Source organism: Gasterosteus aculeatus, chromosome 6, assembly GCF_964276395.1.
Source record: "Gasterosteus aculeatus chromosome 6, fGasAcu3.hap1.1, whole genome shotgun sequence".
Classification (NCBI taxonomy): Eukaryota; Metazoa; Chordata; class Actinopteri; order Perciformes; family Gasterosteidae; genus Gasterosteus; species Gasterosteus aculeatus.
The window spans coordinates 2,805,257-2,828,265 of NC_135693.1; the positions used below are offsets into that span (position 1 = coordinate 2,805,257).

The window sequence follows — 23,009 nt, forward strand, 5'->3', positions numbered from 1 at the left end:
TGACAATGGGACAAAACTAAACCCTCACGAAGTCAGAGGGAGCGTGCCCTTAAATAGATGGGGAGGTCGGGTTGGGATTTCTTTTTTTGGTGTGTTAGTTTGGTCATAACTGATGACATTGAGGTCATTTTTGTCCATTGCTTCTGAAAATGGGAAAAGTATTAACTGAGAGGATGTATACATTATGACATTTTTTGTAATGGTCAACCAGAAGACTTTCCATCCATCCATCCATCGTCAGACCGCTTTATCCTGCACAAAGGGTCGCGGGGGGGCTGGAGTCCATCCCAGCCAACTTCGGGCGATAGACAGGGTACACCCTGGATTGGTCACCAGCCAATCGCAGGGCAACACAGAGACACACAACCATTCACACATCTACGGGCAATTTAAAGTCCCCAATTAACCTGATCCTCAGAGCATGTCTTTGGACTGTGGGAGGAAGCCGGAGAACCCGGAGAGAACCCACGCAGACACGGGGAGAACATGCAGACTCCACACAGAAAGGCCACTGGGTGGAATCGAACCCAGGACCTTCTTGCTGTGAGGCAACGGTGCTAACCACCACGCCACCGTGCCGCCCATCAGAAGACTTTCATGCGGGGTAATTTAAAAACAATTTCTTAGAAAGCAAACTTTGAAGTTTTAACTGTTGATGAGGTAATAAAAAGAAGAAATAGAAACAATTATAAGATTTCATTTGAATGCAGATTTCTAATCGGAACATATTTGTTTTGTTTTGTCCTCTCTTTTTCCATGTCTTCTAATGAAACAACTACGTTTTTAATACGTGTCACCTGTTCACTATAACAATAACAATGGTTATTATTATTTAGCAGTAGTACTTTAGAACGTGTGTGGTATAATTAGTAAATTTTATTATTAGGAGCTGTTGAGAAATTTTAAGCATCATCGAAATGGTAATAAAGGAAAAACAATGGAAATGTCAGCATAGTAAACAGTTGCAGAGGATGATGGGGGGGATTGATGTGCTGCTAACCCCTCGTTTGCGGCCCTGCTAGGACACCTTGCTCCTTGAGGTCCTTATGTCATCTGGGCCCTGCTTCAGACTTGGCCTCTGTAAATTCCTGCTATGTTACTGGATAGCCTGCGGTTAGCACCCAGAGTATAGGTCAAACATATCAGTGAGCAGCCATCAGGAACATCTATATCTCCGCACCTCTTTCCCTCCAGCCCACTACTCTCTTTCAGCGTTGCACAGGGGTTGCCATGGAAGTGAGTCATGGTTTCTATGGCATTGTGCTCATTGTTGTGAGAGAATTGTGTTTTGGAGTGTCACGCATCTGTACAATGGCATATACGGTTATATATCAAATACAAAAAGACATGTTCTGTTCAATGTCAAAGTCAATTTCTAGTTGATAGAAACGGATACTTTAATTGGTTCTTTAATGAGACAAAGCAGGCTACACCAGGAAAAAAGCATCGTTTTTTGTTATGACAACTGCACTCTTACATACATTTTTACATTCAAGGACTCCCTTTGTAAAACACCACACAAATCTATATACTCAATGGCTTTTCAGAAATTTACTTGACAAATCTGATATTCTGTATGTGTTATGCTCGAGATTGTGGTCAAGAATGCCCTCCTCTTGTCCATCCAAGATGACCTTTGACCTTTTGAGGGGAGAATAAGTAAACAAAGTTCCAAAAGATGTTTTTGTATTACACAGATTCAAGGCCTTTGCTTTTGAAAAACATGCTTTTATCATCTTTTCTCATCTAATACTTTTCATATATTTTTTTGGCACATATAAAACAAAAAAGTCCATAATATACATTTTCCATTTCTCCTACATTACAACCACAGGTCCCTTTTCCTGCAACGGCAGTAAAGATCCCATTTGATGATTTTGGGCAAAGATGTTGAAGCATCCATGTTTTTTTTTACACTTGGTTTCTACGTTTACTCCTATCATGCAGTTAAAAAAAAAGGGGAAAAATGATAATGGTTATAATCTTTCGAAATCCTTTGAAGCAGTTGGTCAGTTTGCCAACACAGTCTTACAAACCTGAAAGAATTCCTTTGAAATGCGGTGGTCCATCTGGGTATGTCTATTTGTCGTTTCAGTTTTGAAGACAACATATATTACGAACATCAAAACTTGATGTGCCCGTCTGCAGCACGTCTAGCAGTTGAGGGATGATCTGATGAGACAGGAAGTTGGGTAATAAATGACTTACAGCTGGTAAATTAGGTCAGGGGTCTTCATTGGAGCATCTTCTTCATACCGGCCGGTCAACAGCATATTGGCAGGGGTTCAGGTTGGACACAGGGTTCTGCACTGCCGGATAAGCAAAGTTGGTGTGCTGCTTGGCCTTGAGCCGCAGACTGGCCAGGCTGGAGTTGCAGGTGTCTCTGTACATGTAGGGACTGGCTGTGGTGGCATAGGGGCATGTGGCCGCGGTCACCGCTACAGAGTTGAGCGCTGTGGGACTGTTGAGGTTGTTGAGGTTGCCCAGGTTGTTGAGCCCCGTTGAGGGAACCCCGGCTACTGCTGAGGGCACCATGCTCGAGGCCATGTTCATGGAGGGGATGGAGCTTGGGGGAGAAAACATAGGCTGGGATGATAGGGGGCTTACATTCATTGAGTTAAAGAATGGGAAGCTCTTGGCAGAGAGCGGGCTGCTTGCTAGGCTCTTGGTGGCCCAGTTGTTGTAGGAGTAGCCGGTGTACATGTCATCATAAGGCTGCATGAGTCCATTGAACTGGGAACCAAAGCCATTTTTACACAACTCTGCCTGCTGGTTCCTCTCGCGCTTTCTCCACTTAGCACGACGGTTCTTGAACCATACCTACGAAAGGCAAAATTAGAAAATTTCAATGTACAGTTTGATTGTTGGACCTGACGCTATACAGCCACTATGAAAGTTGGAAACATGAAAAATGCATGGCTAACAAGAGCCCCTTTTCAGTACAAAATTCTGAGTCTGTTACTTTAGGACTATGTGGGTGTGTTTTGGTTAGAAGAGTAATAACTATTGTCTTTTCTAAACTGAGCCACGTTCACCTAAAACCGAGAAAAATGATACATTCAATACACACTTCAAAGGAGCTGCAGGGAAGATTAATTTGAATGCTGACAAAATGGAAGTAAAATCTGAGATGCTTGACTAGGTGGAGTGAATCCTTTTTCCCTATTGTCAATTATTAAATGTTTTCACAGCTTCACCTTTAATAAAGGTGAATGTTAGTTTTGCACACAAGAACAAAATAGAGTGACTGATGAAGTTATTTTCAAATTATTTTTACTATTACTAACTATTAGAAAGTTCCACAAGTCAATAAAGTCTAATTCTAAAACACATCTAGAGTATCCTAACCCCTCTCAAATACTTACAGTAATATTGTGTGCATATATCCAGACTTTTTGAAAGACATTATGATCCCAGAAAGTAAGTTGAAGTGTATCATCAAGCAGTCATATTAGACAAAGCTTATTAAAACTAATCATTGGGACTTATTTGAATAGTGAGATCCCAATGAAAGAAATGTCAGGGAAGGGCAATCTTAAAAAATTGTCATTTTATGGTCCTATATTTCAAGGATATAAATTGGATTAATGCTTTAGTAGAAAATTCATTTTTAGAAATGAAAACTGTGAAAAGTTCTAGCTCCAGGTAAAGTTGTGGGCAAAACATTTTTTTGAATAGGCTCAGAGTATCTGACACCAATCTCATCTGTCTAATTTGTTATCAATTGTTTTGTCTTAAATCTTCGTAAATCTGACAAGCCTTTACTGTGTTGATACTCTGCCGTGTCTCTCAGCTCACTTGGCATACACACTGTGTATCATCCAATCTTCTGTTATTATAGTAACAGAATGCTGTTGACCATTAATATGACTATAAAGTGCATGACAGAGTTTTCCATCTCACTCAGGGACAGCAGGGGAAACCCCACGCCAGAGAACAGAAGCTACCCAATCTTCCACTGTGACTCAGAAGTTGGATGGTTAGTGGAAAAGGCTGAATGTCAAGGTTATTCAGTGTCCCGAATACACACACGTAGTCTACTTATTTTAATGAGATCCACATACTCTCTGTATAAAAAACACTGATATATTTTTGATGTAAATTTAAAAACACACAATCAAAGACCTCCGATGAGGGTGTGTCTGAGGTACAGTACGAGTCAAAAGTTTGGACACATTCACTCCTGATATGCAATCTAGTCTTCCAGTGCTTCCAAGTGAGAGATAATAGTGGCAGAATAATGTTAAGGATGTGGACGTAAAATATGCAACCATGAACTCATATTTTAAACAGAGTCTTTGGCCACTGGCATGCAAGCGTAAAATACTGTAAACAATGACACATATTATCAGCTCAAACAACTTCCTAGAAAACATTCCATGAACGTGGAGTCAAATATCATTCATTAGCACGATTACTTTAACTTTTGTCATTTCCCCCCTGCCTCTCTGATTGGACCGGCAAATGAATGGAGACACGTTTTACAAGGAAATTTGCTCCAACCTGTGAACTTTTTATTATATCTTTTACTTACTACGAAAATGAATGAATTAGTGTGGCTTTACTCGTGGATTAACTTTACCTTAACCTCACTGGATATTTGTAAGATAGAAAAAAGTGAAGTAGATAGCTTAATACACCATAATAGTTTAATGTTATAATCATGTTCTCCATGTAACAAATGTTGGCTTGTTTCAATAGTTCAAATGGATTTCTGGCCCATGAAAACACATTGATAAAGAAATTACCTACTAAACATTTGCATGTTAACAATTGTTAGCAGTTGGTTGAAAACTTAGCTGTGCCTCAAACAACCCAATAGCAGAGTTGTCGACCAGAGCACAGATAGTCCGAAGGTTCCACGCAAGATACTGATGACAATGTATCATCCAAGTTAAGTGAAGCAAGTTGTGTCTATAAGGTCTAACCAAAGATTACTTTCTAATAGGTTTACTTCTGTAAAGGCTAAAACACCGTCTTCAATTATTACACCCTCAATCCCTTCAATGTGTTCCTCAACTTTAATGATTAATAACAGCTCTCACAAATGTCATTAATCATTGTGACAGGTGAGGTGTTTTGGTCATGAGTTGGGGTTAGAAAGGCCAGTAAAAGATATCACTGACAAGACCATGTGTAGTCTGTTGTCCTTTCAAAACAAGAACCAAGATTGTGTGCTATGTGACCTTTCATCCAGCCAACAATAATTTGATCTATTGCTTGTAAGGCAGGCCAGGGATTGCATTGTCATCCATCGGAATGTGTGTCTTCCTGCTTCATATAGCTACAATGACCAAGATTTCCAAAAAACAATAAAAGCCTGGGGCAAACATCGAGATAAAAGGGAAAACAGGAAGGAAGGAAAAACTGACAAACTATCGAATGAGACTCCCTGACATAGAGTAACAATCTGACAAGGTGCAAGGGACACACATGGTTTAAATACACCGGAAAGGTGGAGCTGATTGGACACAAAGGGAAACAATCAGGGACAGGGCATGAAGTGAAGTTCACCCAGAAACACGAGAGGCAAGAAACTACAAAATAAAACAGGAACTGAACAATGGTCGCACATTGTGGACCTTAAAGGAAAATTACAAAACTGTCTGATTTGTACTTTTTTCTATGTACAAGTAAAACAATGTGTCACAGAAACTAATGTAGTAGTTACTGTGAAAGAATGTACCAGTGAAACATGTAGGACTATGGGTCAGACAACCAAAGTATATTGTGTGGGACAATATTGGACTACAGGTGAGACAATGAAGGTGAGACAGTTTAGGACTATTAGGGAGACGTTTTACCGGTGAAAAAATATAGAGTTACTACTTGGAGAGTTTGTTGGTGATCAAATACTACATGTCACTGATAAGATCACCTGATCACCGATATTCGCTGCAGTAACAAGCACAGTTGCGTGTGTACTCACCCGGACCCGGGCCTCAGTGAGATTTGTCCACACTGCAATCTCCTCTCTGGTGCTCATGTCGGGGTAGCGGTTCCTCTGAAAGGTGGCCTCTAGCTCCTGGAGCTGTTGGCTCGTAAAGTGAGTCCTCTGCCGCCGCTGCTTCTTCTTCAGAGAGCTGTCCTCGGCGCTGGAGTCATCTAGCAGGTTTTGGTGGGATTTCTCAGTATCTGCAGACACACATAAAGACAAGATAAAGCCCCCCTCACACACGCACAGACAGTGAACCAGTATTTTTTGGGCAGTTGGATGCTTTGTATTGGTAATACATCTCCCTCCAGTCACCCAAATTTGGTATTATAACTAAAGTTATCAACAGCAAAAAAGAATACAGCTTTCTCTACAAAAGCTGGTGATCTTAGAACGCATAAGGGTAGCATCTTACCCACATACATGTGTCACACCTTATATTACCATAACTTACTAGAGAGGAGAAAACAGTGTTCTAGGCAAGTGAACTTCCTTCATTTGAGTATGTAAAAACAGGAAACAATACACATTATAAGAACAGTAGATACATTTGTAAAGTAAAGTATATAACGTTAAAAGATATTATTATACAGATTATTATGTTGCATAGTGGTATTTAGCTATATACATTACCAGTCAAAAGATTGTACACACCTTTTATTCAATTAAATGAGGAGTTATGTCCAGACCTCTGACTCGTATTGCATATTAAATTATTTGATTACTAAGGGCTGTCAATAGATTTAACTAATTAATCTCAACATGAGATGACAACGTGCATTTTTAGACAGTTACTTTCTTTGTCCATTTTGCAGTTGTATGTAGTCTTGGTACATATGATATTCAGGTGCTATGTACTGAAAGAACAAGTAACATCAAATGGCGGTCACTCCAACAGAAAAGGGGATAAATAAAAACAAAGAAATTAAATCAAGGGATGAAAAAATAATAGTTGTCCACTCCTAAATGTAGTATTGTAGGTGCCACATATGCGCACAAGAGGGTAGTGTATGATATGTGCACAGAGAAAGTTAACAGGTCATAATTCAGCTGGAGGGCCGAACAACATACGGTAATAACCCTCATTGTATTAGTAATGCTGTGACAAGGCCCCATCGTTTTGTAAAGATAGGCTTTTGGAGCCATAATGAATATGTTATTCGTTCCATTTGATAGATGTCCCAAACCTTTTGGATCCATATATCGTATGTAGGGAGGATCCCCTGTGTAACCATCTGAGTTATACCCTTTAGTGCTGCTGTGAGCAGTATGTTTAGAAGGTATTTTTTGGCTCTGCCATCCAGCCCTTCAGGTATTGCTCCAAATAGTGCTACGGCGGGGTCTTGTTGGATATCCTGTTGGAATATCTCTTTGAGGGCATCAAAGACCTCTCTCCAGTAAGCACTTAACTTATGGCATAGCCAGAATATATACGTATGATTGGCAGCAATGTAATGTAATGTAATGTAAGCATGTGTTCCACACTTCCACCAGCACAAGATGGATTGTGTTGGGCCCATCTTGGCTAATATTTTTGGAGATCTGAAGAATGTAACTATTTTCCATTTAAAAGTGTTTGAGCTTGAAACCCAGTGTGTGTGGTTTCCTCCCATGTATTCTGTGGTATGATCCTGTTCACTTCCGCCTCCCATCTCCACTTTACCTGTAGGGAATTATGTGGATTCATAGATAGAAAGATGTTGTATAATTAATCTCACATTTTGAAATTCAGTTATGGCTCTGGAGGGGCGTCATCACACGTCCCCCCAGGTTGTTCCCCTCACCTGAATCCCCCCAGGGTCCTAAGCCCAACATAGGCCGCTTCTTACGAACATCAATAAGCGCTAAGAACATGAATGTACCAACATACATTCATAAGAAATGCCACAACAACCTAAAAGAGTTGTTCCATCCAAAAAGACCATTTTCTGCTGGTACATGTTCGTATTTTTACATGTTAACTTGCCTGTTATAATGTCATGATTATGGATGCTAAGTTGTTTTTCAATAACAAACTGCCCTGGCAGCGGCAAATAGCTTGGGTTTTATATTGGATTTGATTACATTCATGTTTAAGTTGATTTTCTTCATTATTTTAACTGCTACTGTGTGAGGGGAGTATTCCTGATGAAAAGCAGCTTTATTATTTCAAGCATCTGAACACCAAAGATTATCCAATTTTATTCATATACAGTATGACAGTACAACATTTTAATAACAAAAGTGTGCGTAACAATGCGCTTAATCACAAACAATCACAGAAATCCTGTGATTAATTGTGTTTTGAACCTTTGCCCAGCACTAGCAAAGGCATAATTGGTGACTTGAACATAGAAAAATGTTTGGTATGTAAACTATAGTTATCGTTGCCAATCCCTCACCTTGAAATCTATGAAGTACTTAATTAAAGGGCCGTATTATTTTTACTCAACTTTCTTGAGTACTGTACTTGGCATCGGGCAGAGATTAGAGCTTTTTTTTAGTTTTTTTCAACTTTGGATTTGCACCTGGCGTCCTTTGCTTTGAGTAAAATATTGTTAGAGATGAATTGGACTTAATTAGACTTTATAAAATGGAGGACGAAGCACCTAAACACAGAGCTCTGGTGCAGACATGAAGCCACCAGTCTAATTGGCTGAATTCTCCACAGGAAAGCAGAACTATTTACACATTGGGAAAGAGCACATTGTTCTGTCACCTTTGAGCCCGGACGGCATTGGTACCACCATTGCTGAAACCCACTGAATATCATTGTCAGTTCAAACCTCATCTGAAATCCCTCCATCCCACAGGCTGGAAAATGACAAGAGTGTGTGACATTGCCAAGAGAGAATGGTTCCAAACACTGCATTACGTTCAAAGATGTGTAGGCGCAGTGAGTGATTGCATTTGGCCCCCAGTGCAGCGAGTTTAAAAGACCACACATCCATGTTATGTCTGCCAGGGCTTCTCTCTGCCAGATCGGACTGCTGCAATTTGAGGACCTCACAGAAAGAAGTGAAATGAGTTGGCCAGTTAATCCTGTGGATCAGGCTTTTGTGACTGGGGCAAGTTGGGCTCTGTTTGGCGAGGGCTTAGCTCTCTGAGCAGTTCGAAATAATCAGCGGGTTTAAAAAGGGCCTCCGAAGGGCCGCTGGCAAAACCAATAAGGGCCAGACTGAGGCTGTTATCTGGCAGTAAACTGACACTGGGTAAGCTGTCACTTAAGGCCAAAGTCTATAACACAATACTGAGGAAAGGGCAGACCTTTTTAGAGTGAGGCGCTGACCAACAATAGAAGCAATCTGACTGATAATGTGAAGACATGACAGAACCGTTCCAGGTCATCCATTCAGAGAGCTTTAATCTGGAAAACAACTGCAGCAGGCTTTTCAGTTTTGGAAAAACACTAAATTCAGATCATCTTCATAGAATGAAAAAGATGCATAATTATGGACCATCACATGCATACAGGATATTCCAGGTCACAGTTTTTATAAGCAATATGACAGAATAAAATCCCAGCCACTGATGGGTGTGAGATACTCCTTGTGTGCAGGCCTAAAGTTAAAGAGCAATAGCTTTTGTTTAGCCCCACCTCAGTTTCGTTGCCATCCACATCACCAGTGGAAGAATAACTCTAGATTCAACTGTTTGTCCTTCCATCCATCTTCAAAGCCGCTTGTGTATTTTACAACTTTTGAGTGTTTTAAACAAGGCCTATTCAAGTATTCATACTAGGAAGTTACAGACGTCGCTTTTCTCAATGCAAGTCTATGTGAAAAGTCTTTCTGGGACGGCAATGCGTGATCAATCCAGTAATTCTACTGTTTGTCCACAATGTACAATATGCCTCAAAGCTTGTTGTTCTTTTGGCGCCTCGGCTCTGGAGCCAATCTGGACCCATTCCAGATTTAACATTGCATTTTGTGTTCTTTATGAAGGCAAGAATTCCTCTGGAACAATACTTGATAATATGTATTTATATAGTAATTGATAGCCCCTCACCACTCTCAGACAACTGTGAGTAACCACAGTAAAAATAAACCTATATTTGGTTTGCCAAACCGACAGCTGTACATTCTAGGGGGACAAATGCTAAGTGGAATTAAATCAACACATATTAAGCCTCAAAATTAAAAAAAAATGTTTAAACAAACTATAAGATAATAATAGTTTATAGAAATAGAGATCACAAATTCAACTCTATCTGATTATTTTATAATCATATATATACCTGAATATTCAAACATGTAAAATCGATTTTAAAACTAAATTACATTATTTTAAATATTTATAGGTCATCACTTTTCTTATTTCATGTGTCAATGTAAATTGTTAAGTCAATTTAGGGGATTCACTATCTTGGCCCTTTTTCATTGCATCAACTTGACATTTGTATAGAAATGTCAGGCTTCATCAGAGAAAAGATTTACAGACACCATAGCAGCTTAACTGCAAAACAACAGACCTTGGAATACCTTAAGAAGATGGCAGTGGCAGGAACACACCCAAGCATTTTACACCACATTACTTTCCAAAATAGTTTGGGTTGACAGTTAGTTAGTACTACATTTCAAACACACACAGTTTAGCAATATGATTGGGTTACACACACCAATAGATAGAGATCGGGACAGACGGCTGGGTTACATTGTTTTACACTATATGAAGAGGTTAGAGAGACCCTAACCCTAACCCTAACCCAGCTCACAAAATACAGGTGATTATTTGATATTCATAACAGTTGATCATTGGTCATATGAAAAGTTCAAACATGAAGCCTAACTATGTTAAAGAGTAAAGTTTACAGCCAAAGAGGAAGGAAAGTAGGATTGTATCCAATCTTTAACAGATCACGATGAGCCACTAATGACATGGAATCCGTTCGGTTCAATGCAGTGACTCGTGAAAAAGATGGTAAGTGGACTTTATAATTAGTTTGTCTAATGATGAGTCTTTTGGTTTCTCTCTTAGTTGTGGAAGCAGCAGGTCTGTCCTGATTCGCTAAATATCCATCCTCTCGTTTGGGTGGTGGATCATGCTTTTCTTATTATTTTATTCATCCCATAGCAGAAATGGAAATAGTGCTAAATCAGCCACAATCAATGCTCTGGGGCTCCGGAGGCTCTGACCGGGAGTTGTCGTCTGCTGGATACTCAGTGTTATCAATGTAGAAATAATCGGTCTGCTGTGCAGCCAGTTTGTACTCTTGTAACTTCTTTAAGCGATTGTGCAGAAATACGCTGGCTTCTCCCAATATGATGATGATGATTGTTATTATTAGTAGTAGTATTCTATCTCTGTATTATAGTTGTTGCTGATATTATTGTATTGTGAGACTGTGATTGTTGTCATCATATGTCTCATAGTCGTTTTATTGTATGATCTGAAACTTGTGTGTTATTTTTAGCATTTTCTCTTTTTCCATTAAACATGTGTTGTGGTCCGGTGGTGCGCCGGAAGCTACGTGCATGTGACCTGGAGGAGTCGGAACTGACCGCTGTTGTCCTGGCCTTTACATCCCTGCTCGTGCTGCGTGGTCCCGGAGTCGGAGAGCGACAGCGCCGGGCTGCGGGCTTCGCTGTCCGTCAGCAGGTTAAAATCCATACCCAGGCTCTGCAGATAGACACACACACACACACACAGAGACAGACAGACAAATGTCAGGCTTCCCCCTTCAACAATGACTCACAGATGTGCAGCTACAAACCCGAGTAAGGATGCAACGTTGGCCCTTGATGGAGAACAATTTATTTGTATTCATCATAATTATATTAGGACATCCTTTTAGTTGAACTCTAAGGTTCCCTTTCACCACTACAGTATTAATTTACCACTAATGTAAAGTTAACATCGTCATATTGTGGTTTAGACAATATTCAAATATTTTACATTTCTTGCTTAATCAAGAAAGTGCTGGTTACAAAGCAAATCTTTTGTTCGTGTAATATTCTGAGCGACATGAGAACCTTTTTTTTCTTTCAAAGCAGCTTGTAACTAATACTGGCCTCATTTTCCAACCGGATTCCATCAGCACGAAGGACTCCTCTCACTGCCGCATCAGCAAGGAGAGGACTCATTCTACTTACGGGGGCCACAACAAGCCGCTCTATCAATACAGACACTGGCTGTTCTTCTTTCTTTTTTTGAAACAGGGGAGGGAAAACACTAAATATTACAATATTTTAATTTTCAGTTACTATTCTATAAGTCTCTTCATAGAAAACAAGTACTAATTTCATGTCGGCATAGTCTATGTATTTGTATTTCTTTAGTTCTGTCATGATCACCATGATTATGTGTTTATTGCCTGAGAGATGTAAAGACATTTATTTGGCCGAACAACTCATCACATCCCAACCAAATATACAACCCGTCTCTTTGGAGATTTTATATTTGTTGAGTTTCCTGTTGGGAAAAAATATCAGTGTATTAAATCAGTGGACGGTCCTTTTGATGTGGGTTTGTGTGTATGTGTTTAATTTAGCAGTGCGTTCTGTTTTTTCCGTTTCCTCTTTGATCTTTCCGTTCACTCCTGGTGTGTTGTAATCCCGATCCCTTTACATAAGCCTGACATAAGCGGCTATAACAAGAGCTGCCTCCAACTGACTCTATTTTGAGCTACGTGGAGAGAGCAATTGAGTTATTGCTACAAAACAGACAACGATTTTTAACTTAATAGCAGTCAGTATTAAAATGAGTCAAAGAAAACAGAAACAAATGTAAAACCAACACATTTGACATGGGAGGTTCAGGGGAAGGATGAAGTGAAGCTGCTGTGAAATGAAGGTCTGCCCCACCTGGACTCAGCGTGGTCTATTTTCTTTATTTACTTTGCACGTCCCAGGACATAGTGAGTAAAACCACAAGTTTACAGGTTTAAAGAAAAGTCGTCAGACTGCTGTAGACGACAATGACTCCATGTCAAAATAGATTTAAAAAGGCCATAAACCTTGTGAGAATCAAACCCTGACACTGAATTGGGGTTGTTGCACCCAAGTATCACCCATTTGGGTTTTGAACCGAGCAAAACCAACTTCCAACAGGAATATGGTGTACTCATCGCAGAGAAATATATGAATACTTCAAATCGTTTGAAACATTAGAATCTTTGCGAAAATCTGCACTAATCCGTTTGAAAATGCTCCAAACAAGGGTCCAAGAAGTTATAAAACAAGATATGCAATGTCCAGAAAATGTTCACACAGCGGTGCTTATGTACATTTCCTCAGAAGCAACAACAACAAACAAAGACACTAAATCGCTGGCTGAGACAATGCAGAAGATGCTGATGTATGTGTTATTTCTCTCAGACAAACTTTGCCAAAACCAGAGCAAAAAAAAAAAACAAGCATCCAGTATATGAATCATTTCTGTGCAGGTTTTGGCAGTTAGGGTTTTCAGCCAATCCTCACTAATATTTCCGTGGGTTTAGTTGGATTCAATAGGGTCAGACTATTGAAAAAAAGTGGTTGAAAGGCCAACCACAGCCGGAATTAAACAAAATACATATTAGGACTGTCATTTGTCAGCCGTGACGCCTGCACAAAAGCCTCCTCTAGAGTAGTTTAGACTAGGCTAGGCTGTCAAGTAGAATAGGGTTGTATAGGGTTGAATAGGGTGGTAGTAATGGGGCTGTTAGTGATTTTATTTCAGGCAATTCACAAAGATTTTTTTTATATTGACTTATTTCTTCACCAGTAACAAATAAACAGATTTTAGACACCAGGACACTCCGGGGTTCCCTTTATCCTGACAAAAAAAATGAGAAACAGTAGTTACTGAGTTATTACACTTTTTTCCCTGTGTATGCAAATTTTAGACCAAAGGCCGAAAAACAGCGCCCCCCCCTCCCCCCCCACCTTCACCTCTCCTTGCTTCTGCAGATTGAATTTCTGTTGAACTCTGTCCCCCAGGCCCGTCCTTTATGTGCCAGTTGCATATGACCTGTGCAGGGTTAACAGTCAGAGCGTGGAATGGCACTACCAACAACCACACGCTGTCGACTTGGTCAAACTCTTGAACCAAACTCTCTCACCATTTGAAACAGTTGAGACAACTTAATTTCCCTCAATGCTCTCTGAACATCCCACTTTATTTCAGCCACTCTACTGTGGAATCCTCCTCCTCTGTGTCCTGGAAACACTTAGGACAATAAGATGTGTTTATCAATGACACAGTGTATTTTTATTTATTCTTGTTCAATTTGAAATATTCTTTATTAATATCAGGGTTGTTACAAATAAGGTAATGTTTAGACAGAGCTCTGTCATAACCATATTTCTTATTATAACACGGGTAGATGAAATCCAGTGTTCTGATTGGTTGAGAGTGACGGGGGGCACATTATTGAGCGATAATGTACTGTTGCTGTTTACATTGAGATGGTGCGGGACCCAATGCTGTTTACGTGCACCTATGGGGACTATTTTCTCTCTGGACTACTGAAATGAGGTACACAACGTTTGGTGGCTACAATTATTTTGTGCTGAAAGGCAGCTATTTACTTACTATTTATAAGGTCGTTGGTAACCGTATTATAAAAGCAATAAGGTACTTGAGGTAGTACTTTATCTTCAATAATGTAACAGTTCGAGGGTTGCCAGCCCTCGCTGTTACATTATTGGACAATAAAGTACAGCCTCTCGTACAGCCTATCGTACCTTATTGCTTTATTAACAGTCAGCTATCTATGACAAAATTATAAAACTATAAATAAACATATGTGTAGAGACAATAACAATTACGCGAAGCTTGTTCAAAAGCACAAAATATTTCAAACTGACAAGCTGAGCACATGCCCAGTAAGGAGTCGTGCCTTTCAAACTAAAAGCTTGGCAAGGCTCCTTCACAATGGCGGGTGCCTGGGCCCGCTACTGCTAATTACCTAACTCCCCTGATTAATTCATTCATTCATCTGGACCTCTGTTGTCTAAATACAGTTGCAGGTTTTTAGCCCAATTGTATCAGAGTCAGAATGCTTTAGTGCAGACACAGGAGGATTATGAATGTCAATTTAGATCATCTTTAAAACAAAACGTTTAAAGAGTGGATAGATATGAAAACAGAGAGTCAGACCAAAAGCAAGACATGTATTAAAAAGTTGGAAGAACTCATCAAATAAAGGTTGCTTTGTGAAGTCATCGCTGCTTTCTCTTAAACTCCTCCTCAGCCTCCCTTCATTTTTTGTGTGTCGCTGACAAAGCAACATAATTCTCCTCTAAAGCCGACCTGCATCTTCAGATTAAAGGTTTAGTACCTTGTTACCACTAAATACCTGGGACCTGTGAAAGGTGGCTCCCCGTCCTCTTTCAAATATTATTCCAGTCAGACAAACAACCTAATGCACATTTTCCTATTTGTCACTGCTAACGCAAGTGACATTTTCCAGAGAAATACATCTGTTTTTTGTTTTGCATGTGTGAGAACGATCGACGCATTCCACAAACGATCAGGAGACAGGAAAATGGGTATTCTCCTGTCAGCCAGAGGCCACGGCTGCATCTCTGGGAAAAGAGATGAGAGACCAAGGAAAAACTCCAGTCTACCAGAAGAGAGATTACCTCCATAAGTACCCTGCTTCTGTATTGTGGTTTCAGATTAATGAACCTCTCATATGGATTTGTGGGTCAGAAAGATCACTTTCCCCCCTTGTTCACGCGCACTCAAGTATCATTTCTGTTCTTCCACTTTTGTTTAGTTGAATGACTCACAGCTATTGGTATTTTTGGATTTCTAAAGGATACCATGTAAAATGTGACTTATCATTTGAATTTGAGTTTATAGGTTGGCTTATCTTAATGCATTTAGTTTTTATGAGAATGGTTGATTAAATTTGTCTCATTTTGGGTTTTTCTAACAACTGATCTGACATTTGGGACAGCCTCGTCTAATGGAGCGCCATGTTCATAAAATGTTACAGGCAAATTACAGATCTGGCAAACATATCCAGCTGTCATGATATCACCATTGCTGTAGAATCATTTTGACTTCTCTCGAGAAAGGTCACCATGCTCTCTGCCCTTTTGAATAAACTAAAACTGAATAAAGCTACCACTTTGTTCAAAGTCAAACAACTCGGCACAAATACAGCAAGTAGTCAACATACAAGTGGCTTATGTAACATTTACCTCTTTGAAATGAAGATGCGGACCATGTCATGTTTATTTGGAGCAGTGTTACCTTTGGCTGTAGATGCGTGTTGAGCCATTTTTCTTGGGTTTAACATCTGAGATCCTCCATAAAGGGTCCTGGTGTCTCCTCTCTGACAGAGTAACAGCTGTCCCTTTGTGAGGGCAGAGCCCAGGTCTAGTCTTAGCAAGGGCCAGTATTTTGGATTTTCTAAATCGGAGTTGGCGTGGTGTAAATGTGGTGCTGAGGGGCCGGCTGCATGCAAGCCACTCATTTTGTCCAGAACAAGGTGTCAGTATCCCCCCCAACCCCCTGCGCAGGCACGCACAGACACCTCCACACACCATCAGGGGTCCAGATAACTATATTTCCAAAAATCAGAAGCACTTCTCCCCTCCAACATGGCCAACAAGCTATCACGGAGCTAACGAGTTCAGGAGTTGACTGCCAGGTGGATGCTGTGATGGTAAAAATATAAATCACACGTGAAACCGGCGGTCCCAGTCTATTTCCTGGAGCAGCAGCCCCCGCATCCACCTGACATCGCGGATCGTCGCCGATCAAACACTGCCAGGACGCAGAGGCCTCCTGTTCAGCAAAGGACGCCAATCAACAGCAAGATGGGAGTTTGCATAAGCAGACGCCCGGTGACACCAAAGTCATTAAAATACATGGTGATGGTAATAATAAAAAAGAATGGAGCGAAAGTCCTCTTCTTTTTGGGGATATTGCGGGTCCATCTGGCGGTGCGCGCGGCAGATTGCTCGCATTTCCACGCAGTGCGGGCATTAGCCCCGGAATTATTCATAAACGCGTTGAGAATTAATTCGTGGGATTAAGAGTTGATTAAGATGTGTGTCACTTTGCGGTCTGAGAACTTATTAAGGGCCTCCTCGATGAGACGGTAGATCGAATTTCAGTCCAATGTTTGTAGATGTTAATTTCTGCCCTCCTATGACAGTCATTTGCATATGACTGGGAGAGAGAGGCCGAGGCCGGCCTGTGGACAGCGGGGACATGATTGTCTGTGTGGACAACACAAGTCCACAACAGTGATTAACACAGAGCCGTGCAATGGAACAATTCATCGGGGCTAACCAAAACAAATATTTCAATGATTAGAACAGCCTGTTAGTGTATAACAACATTTTCTTATGATTTTAACTACAGAGGCAGCATGTTTTTAACAGATTCATATCATTCAACTCATAGATTGATTGTTGATTGTATCAACGTTAAATGTAAGTGACAATATTGTGAGAATGTGGTTCATGAGTAATATTTTTCTTTTGCAGTCGATCGTTTTAAAGGAATAGGACTTTTAGAAATGAAATACGCATTTCGAGACGTATTGTTTTCTGCACATTCTAGAGGTTTTGCTTTTCTAAACGCCGTGTATTGATTCGGTGTCTTTACGTTATGCGGGTTGAGTCTAAAGGCAGAAGGTGGATTTTTCGCTGCTGATATTAACATGTTTGAAGTGACTCCCAGATGCGCAGTGATGAGCTGCAGCCTCGGAGTCTGCGGGCCGGAGCCTTCAGTCCGGCCTCACAGAGGCCTTTGGAGGCTAATAACCACCCCAAAACAAATCGGCATTCAACTAAACGTAAGCTTCCATTAAACAGTTCTTATTTTATATATATCCTGCCGGGGGACCGATGCAAAAGAGGCCATAGCCGAAAACGTCCGGGGGATCTCGGACAAATAAATCTCCAATCTGTTTTTCTTTTAAAATGAAAGAAAATTAACAGTTTTTGAGAAAAAGCTTTGAGAGAAAAAATATAATTTTATAAAACGCCCTTTGAGCTAAACCATAAAAATACCAACCAATTAGGCCTTTTTATATTGTAAAGATAAAATAATAAGCATTCGTGAATTCGTTTCCGATATTTATTTGACATTTCGATTTTCACATTTAAAGTTAATTTATTCATGCTTTTCTTTTGAACGAGTAATGTAGAATGTGATCCAGGCGTTTACATGTTCAGCCTCGGTCTGACAACGGGCCGTAATGAGGAACTATTTATACCATCAATAATGACGTATAAATGATTTAAAAATAGAAAATGCGATATATTTTTTATTCATATTGTTTGTTATAATATTTTCCTTTTTTCTACAAATACCATTTATTGCCATTTTTACTGTTGTTGTTTTTATTATCAGTTGCGTCTATTGTTATCATAGCTATTATTATTTGTACATGATTATACTCAAACTAGTGTTTAAAATAAATGACAAGGAATACCTTTTAAATACCATCACATCGATCTTAAATATTCTAACGTCGCAAACATAATGTGTAATATTTCGGAAGATATTAAGCATAAAGTGAAGTTGTGGATATTGGGTTTGTGCGCGTGGCTGCTGGTTGTAGGGGTACAGCTTTGTTTTCCTGTGGCCCCGGCGGACAGCTGGCACTATCCATTTCCCACACATCTCCAAATATTTTTGACCTCCCAAATATTTCAAAACGGAAGTCTTCGAAATGTAGATCAACAGCCCAGCCAACTGTAGGCCTAAATATGATCTCACAGTTTAGTGATGCAGGACAAATAGGCTTCCGTCTGCTTCATGCAGTAACGTGTCTCTGTCTGTCCTCACACACACGGAAAAACTGAGCATGTCGGGCTGTACAGGTCAATAAAAATGGTCACATGTATGGAGGTCCAGATGATAGCTTCGCAGAGCGCGATCATCTTTGAAATGAGAGTTTGACATTTATTTTAATATTGTGTAATCATGGTGGTTATTTGGCTTGAATAGAAGATACAACACACAGTTTAAAAAATATCGCGTTGCCTGGCGTGTTGCCCTTCATCAACAACACCAATCCGCTCCAAGTAAAATCCAGCTGTTCCGAAGGCCTTTTCTTTTTCTTGTGAGCCACGTCGAGAGCTCTGACACGCGTATCATTTGTGCTTTTATTATAGAATGCTTCCAAATTCACCGGTTATCAAGCCTCTGCTTTACTCATATAGATTTAGTCAATTGTACGCACAATACAAAAAACGGTGGCTGAACTAAAGGGAGATCAAATTGAATAAACAATACATAACAGAGAGAAAAGAGAGAATAGTGCGGTTATTTTCACTTACATCGAATCCTGGTGTGTGTGGTTAAATTAATCCGTGGAAAAGGCAGACAGCTGCGCTACAGGCTGATGTAGGTGTCCTGGTCTCAAGTTTGCTGGTGACATGGAAAAAAGTTCCCCGCTGCGTCAAAAAGTCACAAAAGGCGTCAGTCAGTGAGTTTCCTCTTTCTTCTCCTTCCCCCTGTGCTGTCAGACATGAAGGCTGTGCAGTTGTGAGGCTTGATCCCCACACTGAGTAAAGGGAGGGGGCCGGCGGTGGGGGAAGGGGGGGATTCGTGCTAAATATTGTGCGTGACAGGTCCACTGTAGAAAGGACGGCCCCCTACTCCCTCTCTCTCTCTCGCTCTCTCTCTCTCGCTCTCTCTGTCCATGTGCGCATTGAACTCACACACTACGCATGAACACAATAAACGCAAACGCACACTCCTCATCTCCCTTTACCGCTGGCTCTGTGTTTACACACACTCTCTCCATCTCCATCGCCTTCTCCCCAGTCTCCAACGTGCAGTTTTATTTAGCGGTACTTTTGTAATTTAGATCTGCAAAAGGGTTAGGACTTATGGTTCTTTTTAAATGTAATCGTTTTTTCATGAATGACCTGACGGGAGGACTATCTTTAGTCAACAATCCGTTTTAGAAAAAAAAATAAAGACATGAAGAAAGAAAATTTTAGAAAAAAACACGTAAAGGAAGCAGAGAGAACTAGAAAAGAGCTAATATTCAATATTCATTTGAGGTCCAGATGTGTATAGCTGAAATACTGAAACTGGTTGAAGTGAGTCTAGAATTACTAAAAGAAATTGAAATGGCAATTGAAGTGTAACTGCAGAGAGAAGGTCTTTAAGGTCTGAGAGAAGTTGTACATTCAACTAAAAGCAGTGGAAATACGAACCCAATGGATTAAAAGAACGGCAACTGTCAGTTCAAGAGTTGCAAAGTATCACACATTTCGATCGACACATATTTGATAGTGCAGATTAGTTGGGACGTCAATTTTAGGAGACAGTTTTACTGAAACAGGAAACCAAACCCAACTGCAGGTTTTCCTGGCTTTAGGGAGAGACAGCAGCAGTGCAGGGACTTTGGAATTGGCTATATGATCATAAAAAAGTTCCAGATTTGATCATATTGTTGTTAATGTCATTTTTAAAGCACCAGTAAATTTCCTGCTTATTACAATTCACCGTCAAGTTTATGAAAGACATAAGTTGATAGAGATAGACAGATGGCCCCTGGCTCATGCTTCAGCAGATATACGTCTGACATCGGAATATGAAAAAAAGATGTACAGATGATGTGTAATTTCCTTTAATCAGTCCTCCTCCTCAACCTGTTTTGCATCTTTAAACTGATGAACTACTCCTCCACATTGTCCACATCATGAATATAAGGAAAGTATATATGCTCATCAGAAAACCACAAGTTTCTCAAGACATGAATGACAAAATCTCTTTTCAGATCTAGGATAGGAAAACCTGTCGGCGTGTTGGTCTGTTTCTTTGGTCCAGACTGAAGTATCTCAACTATGAGATGGATTGCCATTAACGGCATGATAACGGCTTTGCTAATCCTTTGACTTTAGGGCGCTAGTTTGATGAAATGTCTCAACAGCTGTTAGATTGATTACCATTCAATTTGGTTCACAAATCTATCTTCATTTCAGGATGAATTCGAATACAAAATTAGTCAGTCAACACAGCTGTGGACAACATTTGTCATCTTTCAGTTACCTTTGCTGGTGATGCAGGAACACTGAGGCTTTCAAAATCCACCAACAGTGTGAAAATGACCAAATCACAAATGCAGGTGTATTTGTTTTACTGGAACACCTGGTGTGTGTAAAAGAGCCCTCGCTGCATGCCAGCACTGATAAACTGCTTTCAGCATTCTGCAGGTCAGGCGATACTGAAGGTTTTAAAGGAGAACATTGACTGGGAACAGGAGAGAACACCCATTTTTAAGCGTAAAATTTGTTAATGTGATTGGGCTGCGTTTATCGGTTAAGCTGGTTGCACTCTACCACCATCAATAAAACATTAGAATTGGTTGACGTTCTCTAGCGACTGACCGTCCAACCAATTATGCTACATTGCCATCCTTTGATCTTAATGCTAGCAGAGAAACTCTGAAACAACAGATGAGATGGTTTATCCAATACCATGATTGGCTATACATTCAAGGGCAGGATTTAGCAACGGGTCAATTATCCTAGCTCAACATTGACTGCTACCGGGGGAAACAGCTATCCTAAACTATCTTCTTTAAAGCTCATTAAATAGTAATCTTACTTTCTTTTGTTTAACGCCCTCAGGAAGATTATTAGATAATATTAAAAATATTATATTATATTTTGCCATATATTATTAAAAATAATAATATATGGCAAAAGCCAGAGATGCATTTTTACATTTCTCTTCTTTTACAAATGAAATAAGCATGTTTTACAACATGATAGCTTGAGAGGGGAAGTTAGAGGTATTTGAAGACATTTTGGCAGGGCAAGATCAGCAGTTTCCTCATATTTCAATTATAAGCTAGGCTAATACCTGACTATTACTGAACAGCTCACATAATAGATCAACTATGAAAATGTAAATGATAACATTCAAGAGCAGTATCTAGGCCCTATAGGCACTGCCCTTGAATGACAAGTTTACCCTAGGTCTTAGCGTAAACTTGTTTGTTTGTTTGTTTGTTGCAGCCCTGATAGCATTCATCCCAATAGAGTTTCAAAGTGTAAGGATTCATTTCTGGTGCTATGCTTTCCAGAGGTAAAAGTCAGATGCATTTGTCCTTTAGACAATATTAAGTGACTCCCAGTTTGAGCATGTCTGCAACTCTTTGGATCTTTGGCAAATGTTTTCCTTACATTTTTTAAGAATAGAGTCTGCTGTGGACAGACATTAATCCCCATGGGGAAATGTGTGTGTAATAGTAGCAATACAGTACAGTAATTAAAATGAGAAATAAAAATGCACAATACATATATATATTGTGCATTTTTATTTCTATTTCTATATATATAATATGTACACAGTATAATAAAACACAATAAATAATAGTGATCCAATATGGATAACAGTTTTTTCAGTACATTTTGTAATTATGTTACTGTGTTTTGTTTCTATCCAGCAACAAAATACACCTATACGAAAACATTATTCGCCTTATAGAGTGCTGTGTTATGTGTGACATTAAGGATATCATTGGAAGAAAAGATTGAAATGGGAAAATAGAATGTGCAAAAACAATGCTACTGATTGTTGATATGGTTAGAGTACCTTCATATTCTGTCTTTTACACATTTTTACAGCGATGAGCAGGGCTCAATGGCATCTCCAAGAATGTTGAAACATGTCATACCCTAACCTCAATTGATCACTTTTATTACTTTTAAAAAGTAGTAAATAGGGTCTAGGACGGTACAAACAACCAGAAACCAATGGTGGATCTTAAAGATTGGAAATTATTGTTATTATTAATACGAGTCTCCCCCCCCCCTCCCCAAGGTCCGGGCAGGGAGAAAGCAACAATAGTGAGAGGGTAAAAATAAAAACTGTCCAAGGACAAATGAATGGGTTATGAGTCCAATGAGAGTCTTCAGTTTATTAAAGAATTGTGTGATCGAGACCTAAGTAGATTTAAACTTATCTTGGTGTCCCCACAATGAGAACATGCTTTTCTCCAATTTTAAGAAGAACACCAGGTCCTTTATCCACATGGATGGTTAGGAGTGCGAGGTGACATCTAGTCCATTTAGGCACCAGCCTACTTGAGGGAGCTTGATCCATGTTATTTTCAGTATATTTGCTGCCCAGTAGTAATATCTGAAATTAGGAAGAGAAAACGTACCTTGAGATTGATGTC

The 23,009-nt window shown here is 39.8% G+C and overlaps 1 protein-coding gene across 1 annotated transcript; it reads right to left on the reverse strand.

Annotated features, from left to right (window-relative positions):
- Positions 1–1,372: 1,372 nt before the first annotated feature.
- Positions 1,373–19,515, reverse strand: pitx3 (paired-like homeodomain 3). Its single transcript, XM_040177937.2, has 4 exons — positions 19,147–19,515; positions 11,416–11,533; positions 5,930–6,135; positions 1,373–2,820 (listed from the first exon to the last, which is right to left on the reverse strand). The coding sequence occupies exons 2-4, from the start codon at positions 11,522–11,524 to the stop codon at positions 2,251–2,253; spliced, it is 885 nt and encodes a 294-aa protein (XP_040033871.1). The 5' UTR covers positions 11,525–11,533; positions 19,147–19,515; the 3' UTR covers positions 1,373–2,250.
- Positions 19,516–23,009: the final 3,494 nt, after the last annotated feature.